Source organism: Ochlerotatus camptorhynchus, unplaced genomic scaffold (assembly GCF_037179485.1).
Source record: "Ochlerotatus camptorhynchus isolate MF236.1 unplaced genomic scaffold, CSIRO-AGI_Acam_v1.1 ptg000062l, whole genome shotgun sequence".
NCBI classification, from domain to species: domain Eukaryota; kingdom Metazoa; phylum Arthropoda; class Insecta; order Diptera; family Culicidae; genus Ochlerotatus; species Ochlerotatus camptorhynchus.
The window spans coordinates 4,626,263-4,640,907 of record NW_027040552.1 but is presented as its reverse complement, the minus strand read 5'-3'; the positions used below and the strand labels follow the sequence as shown (position 1 = coordinate 4,640,907).

Genomic DNA, 14,645 nt, shown 5'->3' with positions numbered 1-14,645 from the left:
GTCTTCTTCTTTCCCGAAGGAAACAGGGGTGCCGCAAGGCTCGGTTATCGCGGTGACGATTTTCCTAATAGCGATGAACGGGATCTTTACTCGTTTGCCACTCAACATCCACATTCTCGTCTACACGGATGACGTGCTAATTATGGGGCATCGCAAGGACCCACATCCAAGCATAAGCCGCTGTATCGGCAGTTGCCAAATGGTCGGCCACGTCTGCGCTTCAGGTCACCGATTCGGCGGCGCTTCTATCAAGATCGAGGATCAACCGATCCCCCTGAAAAAAAAAACGATATGCATCTTGGGCGTTCTAGTTGATCGACACTTAACCTTCACGAAACACTTCCAGAGCGTTAAGGATAGTTGCAAGACCCGCATAAACCTTATCAAAACAATCTCCATGCCGCACCGCACTAACAACCAAGCTATCCGGCTGCATGTAGCCAAGGCTGTTATTGACAGTCGTCTACTCTACGGTCTGGAGCTCACCGCAATGGCCAAGGACAAACTGTTGCAAGTCCTTGCACCAGTTTACAACGACTACATCCGCGTAGTTTCAGGTCTCCTGCCCTCGACGCCGGCCGACACAGCCTGTGCTGAAGTCGGTGTACTTCCTTTCCGGTGTTGAATCGACACCACAGACGCCATCAAATCATCGGGTAACGAATGGATCTATCTCCTCGAGGAGGGAAACAGAATTCTCCGTACAGCAGCCAATACTGACCTCCCCCCAATAGCCAAGAGCCACTGACTGGGAGGAAAAAGTTGGCAATCGTTAAACATCGAAAGTGGAATTAAGGGCAGGAGACAACTCGCCGGCGCTCAAACATGCCGTCGCGGAGATGCTAAACTCCGGGTACCCCAGGCATACGCACCGTTTTACGGACGGGTCCAAATCGCACAACGGAGTTGGGATAGGCATTGCGGGAAAGATCTCGCCAACGAGCTTGAGCCTACCGCCATAATGCACTGTTTTTTCTGCAGAGGCTGTGGCGATTTTCGAAGCAGCAATCACATCATCCGACCGACCAGTCCTAATCCTCTCTGATTCACACAGCGTAATATCTGCTCTCCGGTCCAACATGCCCACTCATCCGTGGATTCAAGGGATCATCAGACATGCCCCCCTACACAGTATTCGCTTGAGCTCCGGGGCATTGTGGCATCACTGGCAACTCCGACGCTGACTGACTGGCCGGGGTGGAACCATCTGGTGCCAGGTACACCGATGAACTTCCCCTTCCGGACATCAAGCGATGGGTCGAAACTTCCATGCAGGCTAGGTGGCAAGAAGAATGGTTGGCAAACCAAGGACCGCTTCTAAGGAAAATCAAGGAGAGCATGCGTCCATGGAAGTTCCTTTGGGAACCTGAAGGAGCAACGAGTCATCTCCAGGTTTCGCACAGGTCACACCCGGCATCCACACGATTTCGGTGGAGGAGTTTTCCGCAAGACTCCGATCCTGGCTACCCTGATCTCCTTCCTGAAGGGCGCTGGTTTGTTTTTCAATGTTTCATTCCTTCCTTTCGGTCGTCGGGGCATCTCTACCGGACGGGGCACCGCCTTCCACGGTGGAGCTCTGCCTTGTTCGGATTAGTCAATAAGTTAACTCAATGTCAATGTACTAGTTTGTTCTTCTGTGTTTCCCAAATTTGTAACTCTGTAAATTCCAACTGTGTTTTTTTCCAAGGCAGGCCTTATACCTCTGATATTTTTTTCCTGCAAAGTGAAGAACTAGCCAATGGCTAAAATTCAATAAAATAAAGAAAGAAAAAAAAACAAAACTCGTCCATCCTCATATTTATAAATACAGGGGATAGACAAAATTATCGGGACAGGAAAAATTGTGTCCAAATCAAATGGAATTAAGAGGAAGTTCACCGTTCCGACAAAAATAATTACGTTTTGATTTTTCTAAAAATATTGGTAAGAGATTTCAATTGATAAAACTACAGGGCTGTCCCTTGGGATTGTACGCAATGGTTACGTAGGACTACGTGGTCTTATATAATACATGTTATTGTGGTCTTATATTAATACATGTTAACTGCAGCAGGAGCTTGTGTTTTGTGTAGGAATAGGAATTTGAGCGGGGTTCTCTCTGTTTATACTCTTTAGTATGACTATGATTGCCCTGAAAAGAACCTTTTGATATGAGTCCTGATGAATGAAGGCGGCTTAGTGGAATTCCTGTATAAAGAGAAAGGGAAGGATTAGTAATTTCCATTTAATTTTCGAGTCGAGTATTAGTACAAGATACTGAAGAAGCCTGCACATTGTAGACGAAATACGCGTATCTGTCAGGATAAGCAAATAAGGTAGTGGAATTAAATGGAAATTACTAATCCTTCGGCGAATTTATGATCCTGTTTTACGTCATGGTTCTTTCTCTATGCCTGTTCAGATAAATTAGTACTTTTATTTATTTTCTCTACTGCGCTAAATCAAACGAGTAGAAATAAGAAGGGATGTCGGTTACGCGCGCGAATAATGGAAAATTCGATAAATATTTAATCGAATAGCTGGAAAAATCTTTACGATTAATCGTTAATCGAATAATTAGACTTTTGGGTATCCCTAGAAAAAAGATGTAATTTCATGTTTTTTGGTGGTCCTTTGAAAGTGTCGAACAGCAGAATTGCAACCAGCAAGTGTAAAACGCTTTAAACGCTGTCCAGACTGGAGAGTTATACATTTTATAACGGTTGCAACACAGAAACCACCATCAAGATAGCGCTCTAACATGTTATAAATCTGTAGTCTGAACGTACTATTACAGACTGGAGAGTTATAACGTGTTATAACGGTTGTCAAATAATTGCAACACAGAAACCACCATCAAGATAGCGCTATAACATGTTATAACTCTGTAGTCTGAACGTACTATAACCCAAGAACCAAACGCGGTGCGATGCTAGTGTTCATTGCTATGAGGACGACTGAATCAAGGGACTTAGAATGAGCATGATTGACCGCCCACGGTTGCTACTCTGTTATTGCCAGACCAGCTGTAATTAAAGGGCGAACACGAAATTATTGCGACACCGAAAATGTCATGCCAATTTTCTTATAATGTTTAGAATCAAAGCAAAATTTTAGGGTAGTTTAATACATATATTTACTTCAAAAATCAAAAGAAAAATTAATCGATGGAGCCTTGAGTGTAAAATTGAACGCATTTTCGCTTGATGCCCTCCATCAAAGTCTTTACAGTGTCATCCGGTACCAGTTTCTCAGTTTTTTTTTCATTTTCTTAACATGTCCTTCTCGTCTTTGACTGTCTTCTTGCTCTTCCGAAGTTCCCGCTTCATTATTGCCCAGTACTGCTCAACCGGGCGCAGCTCCGGACAGTTTGGCGGATTCATGTCCTTTGGAACAAAATGGACAGAATTGGCCTCATACCACTCTAGGACACTTTTAGAATAGTGGCATGATGCCAAATCTGGCCAAAATAGCGGAGCTTCGTCGTGCTGCTGCAAGAACGGCAAAAGGCGCTTCTCGAGGCACTCAGATTTGTAGATCTCGCCATTTACTGTGCCCTTTGTCACGAAAGGCTCACTCCTCAGTCCGCAAGAGCAGATGGCCTGTCAAATGAGATATTTGGAGGCGGACTTCGACATTTTCTTCTTCTTAAATTTGTCGTCCACATCGAACTTGCTCTTGCCGGTGAAAAACTCCAACCCCGGAATAGCATAGCATAGCATAGCATAGCATAAACCAGGTTGCACAATGTCGTAGGTGGTACGAGCTCTAAACTGTTGCTAAGAAGGAGGCGCATCCTCATCCGTTGCTGTTAGATAGTAATTTGTGATTAATTACTACCTCTTAGATAAAGGATGTGTTTCCCTCCAACAGACCAGAGCTGTCCTGGCCACGTCCTTGCACCTGTCGGGGATGGGGGAGGAATGTTAGTCCGACACTTACTTAAGAGAGATGCAGAGAACTCTACGACCCCTCATAAGTGTCACGGTAAGGGTGGAATTTTGTTAGTAGGGAGGGTAAGCCATAGGATACGCCCAGCCGGCGTTGCTGGCAATCGTTATGTCAAGTATTTAAGAAATAAAACCTGTAAATCATTTATCCGTTGACCGTTGTTGCTGCCCATTACCTAAACATATTATTCAAAACCGTCTTCATATTCCGGATTTGCGATACGTTAACGCTCGATCCTGTTGCTCCTTTGGCCCAAGAATTCGGTTGTTCCTAAACATATGCACAATCCATTCTGATCGATAAGATGTTCTCATGTGTAAAATGTTGTTTATAATGTGTGAAATCATAGTTTGGAATGAATATTCGTGCATGGTTTTTTTCAGTGTTGTGAGAATGAGTATGCTGAGACTGTGAATATGTTTAACGGGTTTCTTTTTATTTTTTGAATGGTGAGGGGAAAAGCCCGCGGGAGTGAAAAAATCATGTTATTTCTTCTCTCGTAGGCACAAAACCTTCACGTCTTTTCAGATTGTCAATAATAACACATTCAAACATTTTAAAATACTATAACAATACATCAGATAGTAGGTCGTATGAATAAAAGCGTTTACTTTACTTTTCCCGTAAGAAAAGCACGGGAAAGTAAAGTAAACTCTTTTTATTCATACGGCCCAGTGAGCTCAATAAAAAATAAATTCAACTAGAAAAATATGGAAAAAACATTAAATTTAGGCAAGATACGATTGATAATCCAAAAAACTCCAACCCCGGAATTTGCTTAAAATCGGCTTTTATATACGTTTCGTCGTCCATCACACAGCAGCCATATTTTGTCAGCATCTTCTCGTAGAGCTTCCGTGCCCGAGTTTTAGTCGTCGATTGTTGCCGCTCATCGCGGTTTGGGAAGTTCTGTACCTTGTATGTATGTAGTCCAGCTCTCTTCTTTGCATTCTGGACGTAGCTCTGCGACATGCCGATCTTTTTAGCCAAATCACGGCTTGAGACGTTGGGATTTGCTTTAATCATCCGCTTCACCTTTCCCTCCGTCTTTTTGTTCTCCGGTCCCGGTTTTCTTCCAGCTCCTTTGCCGTGGTCCAACGTCAACCGCTCCTGGAACCGCTTCAACACTCTGGAGACGGTTGAATGGTGAATGTTCAACATTTTTCCCAACTGCCGGTGCGACAGGTCAGGAAATTCCAGGTGTTTGGAAAGAATTTGTTCTCTCAACTCGCGTTGGTTCACCTCCATTTTCGTTGAATCGAAAAACACGACTTCGAGTTTGACAGCATGTACACAATACACATCAATGAGAAAGTGTGCAAAATTTGGTTGATTTTTACCCAATGGTAAAAAAGTTATGCCCTGTTGAATGTGTCGCAATAATTTCGTGTTCGCCCTTTACTGGCGGAGATGAACCAGCGTCTGGCTGAAAATCTCCTTAATAAAGACAACCAACCAACCAGCTGTAATTACACAGAGAACCAATAGACGATGTTTGGGACTAGAAATCATCCTCAATATGTAAAAACTTGTGATCTCAAACTAAGCAATACCAGCGCCAACCGCGCCCGAACACAGGTCAAGAAAGGAAGGGGTAGGAATGTGTTGACGTGACACTCGCTTTAATGGAAGCCGAGAACACCTCTGCACTTCCACGAGGAATCACTGGGATATTGGGTAATAGCATAGAGGTTAACTCTAAGACTAGAAGGTCCCGAAATAACGTGCTCAACTTTTTGACTTAGCTCTGGTACTCTCTTCGGTCCCAAGCTAATTGATTCACCCCTCGAAACGTCGGAAAAAGCAATAACCCCTCATTTTATCTGTCAAACTTTAATAGCGAATCAAAACAAACATTGCGTAGTACTAGAATTTTGACTAGAATGGGATACGTTTATCGTTTGCTTGGGACCAATAGGCTAGTCAAGGAGTGAACCAATTTAAAATCGTTAGTTTCGTATTGATTGTTGGTTTACGTTTACCACTAGGCAGACGAGCTCCTTTTTAATCATCGAGTTGCTGTTATTACCATGTAGTCATGTTAACAAATAAAACGATTGACGAATCTTGAATGTGGATGGGCTTGAGATTAGACTCAGGATGTTCTGCTCAGTAAGCAAAAACGGTTGCTTTAAGGCCACCGAGCCCCTCATATCACATTATACCGTTACTCAAGTTGTTATAACTATTCAAACCCGGCACCGACGGTAACGAAAAGTTTTTCAAAATACACGATAAACAAGCGATCTTACCATACATTTTTAATATGAAAGGACCTGGGACCGCGTTTTTCTGCTCAGTAAGCAAGCCACTGCAACCGACGATCTTTCAAATCCTAAAACTAAAAGCTACGAAAGAGTACTTAGGCCTTCATTAAGTTCCACTTTCATGCGACGTTCAATGTTTCGATTTGCTCTTTACGCATGGTTCAAGCAATCATAACAAGCTATGACCGACGTGACGATTGTTTAAGCTCTGGTTAAACAAGCTATTCAAATGAAATTACGTTCTCGAATTTCACTTGGTAATGAACAACAGAAATACACGATAATTCAAATAGTTTCAGCGGTTGATGGTTAATTTTAAATTTACTAACGGTACTGCCTACGGCGATTACGACGACAAATACGACGGCACCTACGACAACGACAACAGCGAATTTGTAACTTACCATTTGTCTATAATATTACACCTTTGCCCGGCACCTCCACTTGAGCTTTATGTCTGCTATCTGTCACTGTTTGCAAAAATCTCTAATAGCAATTACCTTTGTTGTAATACTTCCTGCATTGCCACGGTCATCTGGGAGCAGTGCTGCAAAATTTCGACAGTACACGGTGATATTGACAATTCTGCTTTGGTCACTCATTTGAGCTAACAGTCATAGTCAAGGCAAACCATGTCAATTGTCAATGACAATGGTGTCAGTGACGAACATGTGCAGATTTGTTTATTAGCTAAATTTGTAATGAAATTAAATAACTTGAGCAGAACAATTACATGGATCAATTTTAATGAACAAGTATCTACGTCCTGAGCTACTTGGATAACAATAATGTGACACAGAATGTACTAAATTACACTTTTTGTTACCAGGTGAATCTTTGTCATTGACGAAAAAATGAATGAGATTTTGACGAAGGTTTTTTGAGGATCAAGTCTGTCAGTGACTATGTGACGAACAATTTTGTCAATATCGCGCGAAAGTCTGTCAATGACAATGACAAATCTCAGCACTGTCTGGGAGGAGGTTCGCGTCTAGTGTTTTCCCCAGGAACCGTTAACGGCCACCAGCTACCGCCCGTTTTGTCTTGGGCGTATCCAGCGAGGCATCCTTCAGCTTGCTCACAATCTCCGACACTGGCGAGAGACCAGCAGACGAGCACTTTTGCAAGCCGTAAACTCGCTGATTCACGGCAACGTCGGTCACCGAATCACCACCAAAACTCGCGGCGGACACATTAGCGTTAGCGTTGTTATGATATACTTCGTAGATTGGATACTAGTGACACTCACGTCGCTTCTGAAATTCTCAGTTAGACTACTTTCAGGAATAATGCTGGGGAGTAAACATTGATTCCAATCTAAACAAGAGTAACAGAAGCATGACTGTCGCTATTCCCGGCCACGCCCATCTTTACCATAACTAGGGATAGGGAAGGAAATGTTGATGTAGTACTTATTTAACGAGAGGCCACCGACTTAGCGACACCCTCATAAGTGCTACGGAGTTGGAGGGTTGGGTAGGGTATTCGGTTAGGATTCACCTCAAGTTGGCGATGCAACCAAAAGTATGTATAGTTTATTTGTTGTTTATTTAATTTCTCGATAGCCGGCTATCGAAAGAACATATTCATTTTGTTTAGTGAACATGAATTTTAAGAGTCATGACGGAGAGCTTGGGATTAAGCCCATGATTTTCTGCTCAGTAAGCAAAAACGATCCCTCCAGGGTCATCGAGCATCTCAGAAGCATAACGCATCGCGACAATACAGGACTACGTTTTTGCATGATATGCAAATAATCTCCGAGGTTAATTTTCAATATCAAATATACAAATGTTGGTGGCGATTTCTTGTGCTGTGGAAGAGCTTGGGGTTAAATCCATGATTGTCTGCTCAGTAAGCAAAATCGATCCTTCATCGAGCATCTCATAATCCACAGGTGCTATACTGCAGAAACATGAATAAAGTTAGTGAGATAATACGATTAAGCGGAAGATTTGGCACCATCAAGCATAATGTCATCAATAAAAAAACTAAATTAATATGAATGCTTTATAAATTACTGCTGTTGTTTGCTCATCAATAGCTGGTTTTCAATTACCTGTAAAACATAAAACTTAAAGCAAAACGACCACCTCTCCCATGACCGAAAAGCGCTAATACGTGTTCAGGGAATTATCTGTGGAATAGATCCATCAGTTGGTCCATCATTCGAGTATGGTACTTTTTAGGTTTCTAGCATCCTAAAAACTGGTAATTAAATTTTTTAATGTTAATTAAATGATTTTAATAAAAACGACGCACCACCATAAACGCTGCGCCGGATCATGCCGTGTATGAGCACCTTAACCTCACAGCAAAAAAATTATTTTGATATCACATCAAAGTGGATGCACTACAATCAACAATCAATACGAAACTAACGATTTTAAATTGGCTCACCACTTTAGTAGCCTATTGGTCCCAAGCAAACGATTAACGTACCCTATTCTAGTTGAAATTCTATTACTACACTATGTTTGTTTTGATTCGCTATGAAAGTTTGACAGATAACATCAGGGGTGTGTGGATTCATGCAGAACATGCAGGGGTGAGTGAAATAGCTTGGGACTGCTTGGGACCGTTGTTCTGGTACTTAGTGAGCCAAAAATAATAATGATTTTCTTCGGGACCCAGTGGTCTTAGAGTTACCTCTATGCTACAATCGTGTCGAAAATTTCATGTAATTTTTATAACCACATAAATAAACAAATGCAGTAAAAGCACCGTAATGTCATGCATTGTATTAATGATAATTTTGTCCTTTTTAGCAAGTAATATTACACCATATTTTCGACATGATTGTAGTGCATCCACTTTGATGTGATATCAAAATTATTTTTTTGCTGTTAAAACTCTTCACACTTATTTACTTCAATGGAATGCCGATATCCTAATTCTCCTTTCTCTATAATAACTCTCTCTCCTCCACGCGCGAGGCCTCCACCACCACCACCACCACCCGATAAATTAGAAGAGCGAGCGACACGAGAGAAATGAAGAGAGAAATAGAACTGTTCGAGAATCGTTTCTCAAGTCGTCTCTCCCTCTCCTCCAACTTAAAGAGAAATGGCATGGCACGTCAACTTTATCGCTTCTATATTTCTATTTAAAACTAGAGATTGCTGACGTTTATCGTACGCACACTACGTTACGTATACATATACGCAAAATGTTTTCGTCGGGAAAAAAAAACTTCATAGCGGAAAATTTTCCCAATGAAAACAATCACTGATACAGTCACACTTTAGCTAAACTCGCGGCGGACACATTATCAGCACTTTCCCCAGCTAATTTACGAAAGCGTAACATCCGAACACGGTGAACTGGCCACCCGATAAGCACACTTGCACACCGCTGGTTACAAAAAACACACCCGTGCTAAGAAACAGATCCAATAAACGTCACTCGCGAAAGCAAACCCGTCATCTTCAAACGGCAAAAAAAAAGGAACTCAGTGAGCAATTTTGTGATACGGAATTTCCACTGAAAATCAACCGGGAATGCACGAATTTCATCACATCCAACTGCGAAACACGTTCAGAAGCACTTTTGATACATTTTCGGTATCAATTTCGGTCGAAAACACTTATTTTTTTTTGCAAAAATAATTGCGAGCGAACCAACATCAACACCGGCCGTGCCGGGCTCTTTCACGCACCTTCAGAAGTAAGGGACTTAGAAGCCGAGGGTTGAAAGTCAATTCTCTTCATCGATTTCCTTTTTTGGTGACCATGACTTCACTAACCTATTTCGCACTATTTCTGCTATGCTATTATATGCTGGCTACAGATCCAAGATCTGTTGCGAAACAACCGAGGTTTGTCAATTTCCTTGAAATCGGTTCCGGTAAAGTGACCAGTAATGTTAATCTTTTGAATCACGTCAATATGGGTATTTGAATGATACAAAATTTGACATTCTCGCTCCACAGTGCTCAAACGGTCCCAAGTCGGGTCCTGATTAGCCTCCCAAAATTTGAACTAATTTCGTAAGAAACTGTCTAGGCACAAACCATTTGAATTTTGTATGGAAATTACTATACGAAATTTAAACTTTTCGTTAGTTGTCTTGTAGCATTTTTCTATATTGCACAGATCAAAAGTTCTATAGCTATTCTTATGGAAAATTTTCTAAGCTACAACTTTGCAGATTTTAGTTTGTAAGCCAAACGTCAATTAAAATAGTTATTAATTGTTTAAGAGATTGATAATATGATGGCATGATCAAGCAACTGTTTTGTGGGCAACACTGTTGTCTGCAGTGTGACATAGAAGTCATGATTTTGGTGCTCTATTCTACGAGCCAGAAACGCCAAGGTTGCCTGCTAAACAGTTGATTGAGCATAATCATAAGAAATCAGTGGCTTGAATCAATTATAACTGTTGATGCTTACTTTCTATCGAAAAGTGATCTGGAACAAAGTTGTAGTTGGAAAATTTGCTACAAGCTCAGTTATCATTTTTTAAAGCAAACCGATCTGGTGAATTGTTAGATGGATATGAACAAAACATTTGGTTTTCCCATAGTAATTTCCATGTAAACTTTAAACGGTTTGTGTCTTGCCAGTTTCTTACCAAATGAATTCAAATTTTGGGAGGTTAATCAGGACCCGATTTGGAACCGTTTGAGCACTGTGCACCGAAAATGTTAAATTTTGCATCAGTCAATCCTCATGATTTTTCAGCGCGATGTCTCCAGAATCGTTTTCAGTATCACAAGTTGCGAAGGCCAACCTGGAGCAGGTTCTGGGTTCCCCGGGGGAAGTAGCCAATTTGGGACATGACCCATATCAATATCGGTGTCAAACTTCAAGATTTTTTAAGCCAATGTAAATATGTACTTAGGTTCGCATGTAAAGGGCCTTACAACAGCTTAGTAGCACGGAATTCAAAATAAAGCACGTAATCCAAAATAAAAGTGTGATTTTACCATTAATTCTGAATGTTCACTATTATCATTCACTGACTACTGCAAAAAAAAAGTGTTTTTGAACGTATTCTTTCATAACTGTTTAAAAAATAATCTGTCGAATTTCAACTTAGTTTTACTCAATATGGCGGAAGTGTTATATAAGTCCTTTTGAAAAAGTACTCGAGAATCGTTGAAAAATTTCTCAACGATCCGAAAATCGCAACCACACTTCTCAGCATGTGTGGAGCCTCATAGCCTAGTCAGTAAAGGCACGGTATTACCAAGCCGGAGGCGGCGGGTTCGATTCCCGGTCCGGTCGAGGGAATCTTTCGGGTTGGAAATTTTCTCGACTTCCCTGGGCATAGAGTATCATTGTGCTTGCCACACAATATACAAATTCATGCATTGGTATTGGCATCAAAAGCTCTCAATTAATAACTGTGGAAGTGCATTTAGAACACTAAGTTGAGAGCACGCAATATGCTAATATGCCCTAAGCAATAAGCTTGAAATGCGAACAAGAAGAGAAGACTTCTCAACATGATCTTGCTAAGGGCACCCCACTTTCTGGAACATACCAAGCTCTTTAATCCACCACAAAAATGTTATGATTAACAAATGAGATTTTACTGTGTTGTCCATGGAACAGATCCCAAGTTTGCTGTTAAAAAAATACAAAGTGTAGGCCGCGAAATCGTAGCTCATCGATCCTTGTTACTGACCATGCGGCTCCATTATTCTCTACAACCGATTCAATATCTTCAACTTCAAATTATATTAAATTGATATCGAGAGAGTAAAATTCCATTTTTGACGTCTCTTCAACAGCAGACCCGAACGTCCAACCCACGACGTGGCCGATGTGCTGTTGTCGCTGAAACACGCCGTCCTCAAGCAAAGCCCAGATCCGCAGCAGCTGCCCCAAGCACCATCGCCCAGCTTTGCCCCTCCGCAGGCATCACTTTCGTACACCGTCCACCCGCAGATGCTCCTGTCGCCGGTTAGCCATCACAATCACAATTCGCACTACAGTCAAGCTCAATCTCAGAGTGGATCATATCCCTCGAACTATTACGAAACGTCTTGTGCACAACATTCAACGCCAATCTATCCGAGCATGAGTGTGAACGTTAGCATGAACATGACAATGCACGGTTACGGTGCAGCGGATGGAACAATGCCAATGCAGTGCTCCCAGATGCAGTGGGGTCCTCAGACTCCGTCATCCTCGGTGAATGTCCTGTATCCACCATTGCTCAGTCCAGTGCCGTATCCGGCTGGTGCTACCTACTCGTTCACCGCTGACTTTAGGCCACAAAATCAAACGCAGAATCTATCACCAATACTGGAATCCTCAAAGAATTCCAGCTTACAGTCGCACCACCATAAATCGTACTATCAACCGAACGCGGCAGACTACTCGCCACCAAAGACTCCTCCGGAATACGAACAGACCGATTTTCAACTGAAAATGAAAACGGAAAAGTCGTTGGGAATCAACTACGAGGAGGAAGACGGAAGCGGCAGCGACGGTCAAAACGGAGACAACAAGCCGAACCTCTGTCGGCTATGTGGCAAAACGTACGCCAGGCCAAGCACGCTCAAAACACACCTTCGAACACACTCCGGGGAGCGCCCGTACCGGTGTTCGGACTGTAACAAGAGTTTCAGTCAGGCTGCCAATTTGGCCGCTCACATTCGCACTCACACGGGGCAGAAACCGTTCCGGTGTCCGATTTGCGATCGACGTTTCTCGCAAAGTTCTAGCGTCACAACCCACATGCGCACTCACTCTGGAGAGCGACCCTATCGCTGCCGGGCCTGTAAGAAAGCCTTCAGCGACAGCTCCACACTTACCAAGCATCTGAGAATACACAGCGGCGAAAAACCCTATCAGTGTAAGCTGTGCTTGCTGAGGTAGGTTACTGTCAAAACCGACGGTTCGCTTTGATTTCAATACATTCCTTTAATTCTAGGTTCTCCCAGTCCGGCAACCTTAACCGCCATATGCGCGTTCATGGAACAAATGGACAGGCTCTCATGACATGACAGCAGAAACAAACGCAGCAACCGCCTCCACCTCTTCCTCCGGGGTCTTTTACGCACCCCTACGGCCAATCTCCTCAGAACGCGCTCCATCACTACAGTCGCACTTCGTCTGCATTGATGGCCCCGGCAGCCGTACAATCCGTTGGTGTAGGTGCTCCGACCGCCACGGGAACGACAAGCACATCGACAGGCTCCAACTACGGAAGCAGCATGCCATTTTCCCCTGTCGGAACCAGCGCCAGCAATTCCTACAACAGCTTCAACTTCAAACCATTCCCACCGCCACCGCATCATCATCACCAGCTGTCCTACTTTGAAGAGTACCACCACTATCAACAGCAGCGCAACAAATACGATGATATTAACCTGTTTAGGAACAACTTTGTGAATATATTTTAAGCTCTCGTCTTTCTACTTCGCATCTCACGCGCATTCCTTCAGCTATGGAAGGTCACAATCAATATCTCAATATACTTGTGTAATAGCAGTTCTGATTGTTAGGTGTCAAGCAGCGCGCAGCAGTCGTTAATCGTTAATTCTAGTCAGCGTTTTTTTGAAAGGTACACAAACAGGAAATTGTAACTAATGGCGAATCAACGAGCAACCAGGTTATCAACTAGCAACATGAAGGAAAATTTAGACATTGGTAGCATTCTAGGATACTCCTAACTGTTTTCTGTACATGTTCCAAGTAGTTTGTACGAAGGATGATGGAAGAGTTTTGTGTGATTCAAGATAACTGTACTGAAATAAATCCAGTAACTTTTAAATAATATGTCGTTTCAATTGTAGAGAACCCCGCTCAACTGGGAATTCTTTTCCACTGGACTCGATCCTGAGCCAATCGCTTCCAGTCACACACGTTCAAGACCGGCCAGTTTTATCGAGGTTTTAAAGCATTCTTCAAGTCTAAATCGTTGTCTACAAAATTGGTATTTTCTTGGCGGGCTCTATGCTATCTTGTATTGTGCATGCGACGGGGTTCATAACATAACATGGCTGATAGAAATCCGCAAAAGATATCTCGGTAAAAATGCTGAAGTACTCTTCCTGTTTTCCTTAAGCATTTTTACATTTTCGCCAAACCCTGAGAAGATGATTGGAACATTACATAAAATCTTCGAACAATCTTCTATGTCTTTTGTGGGTTTCTATCATAAAGTAGCTCTAGCTCATCTAGCGACTGTCGGAGCAATCGACCGAGACTGTTTGTGTCGCTGATGCGCGTTTTCGCTTTTCGGTGTGTGGTCAGTGGTCGTCGGTTTGAATTTGTGTGTTTTTGTGTAGTGGAGTGGAGAGTCCCTCGCCGACTTGCAAACCGAAACGTTGAAAGGCAAACTTGCCGACGCCGGTGGTGTAGTGGTAAGCGTAATTGCTTTCTCACCCCAATGTGTCTGGGTTCATTCCCAGCCGAGGTAAGGAAGGGAAGTAAACCCGTTAAGGCCCAAGCGCAATGACAGCGGAAGCGGAACGGCAACGGCAGCGGAA

General features: G+C 42.7%; 1 protein-coding gene across 1 annotated transcript in view; it reads left to right on the top strand.

Moving 5' to 3' along the window:
• The window catches only part of gl (glass), a 52,858-nt gene extending 38,952 nt beyond the window's left edge, over positions 1–13,906 (top strand). The window contains exons 5-6 of the mRNA XM_065216349.1: positions 11,937–13,025; positions 13,085–13,906. Coding sequence (XP_065072421.1) covers positions 11,937–13,025; positions 13,085–13,157 — 1,162 coding nt within the window. The 3' untranslated portion in view covers positions 13,158–13,906. The remainder of the gene's footprint in view (positions 1–11,936; positions 13,026–13,084) is intronic.
• Positions 13,907–14,645: the final 739 nt, after the last annotated feature.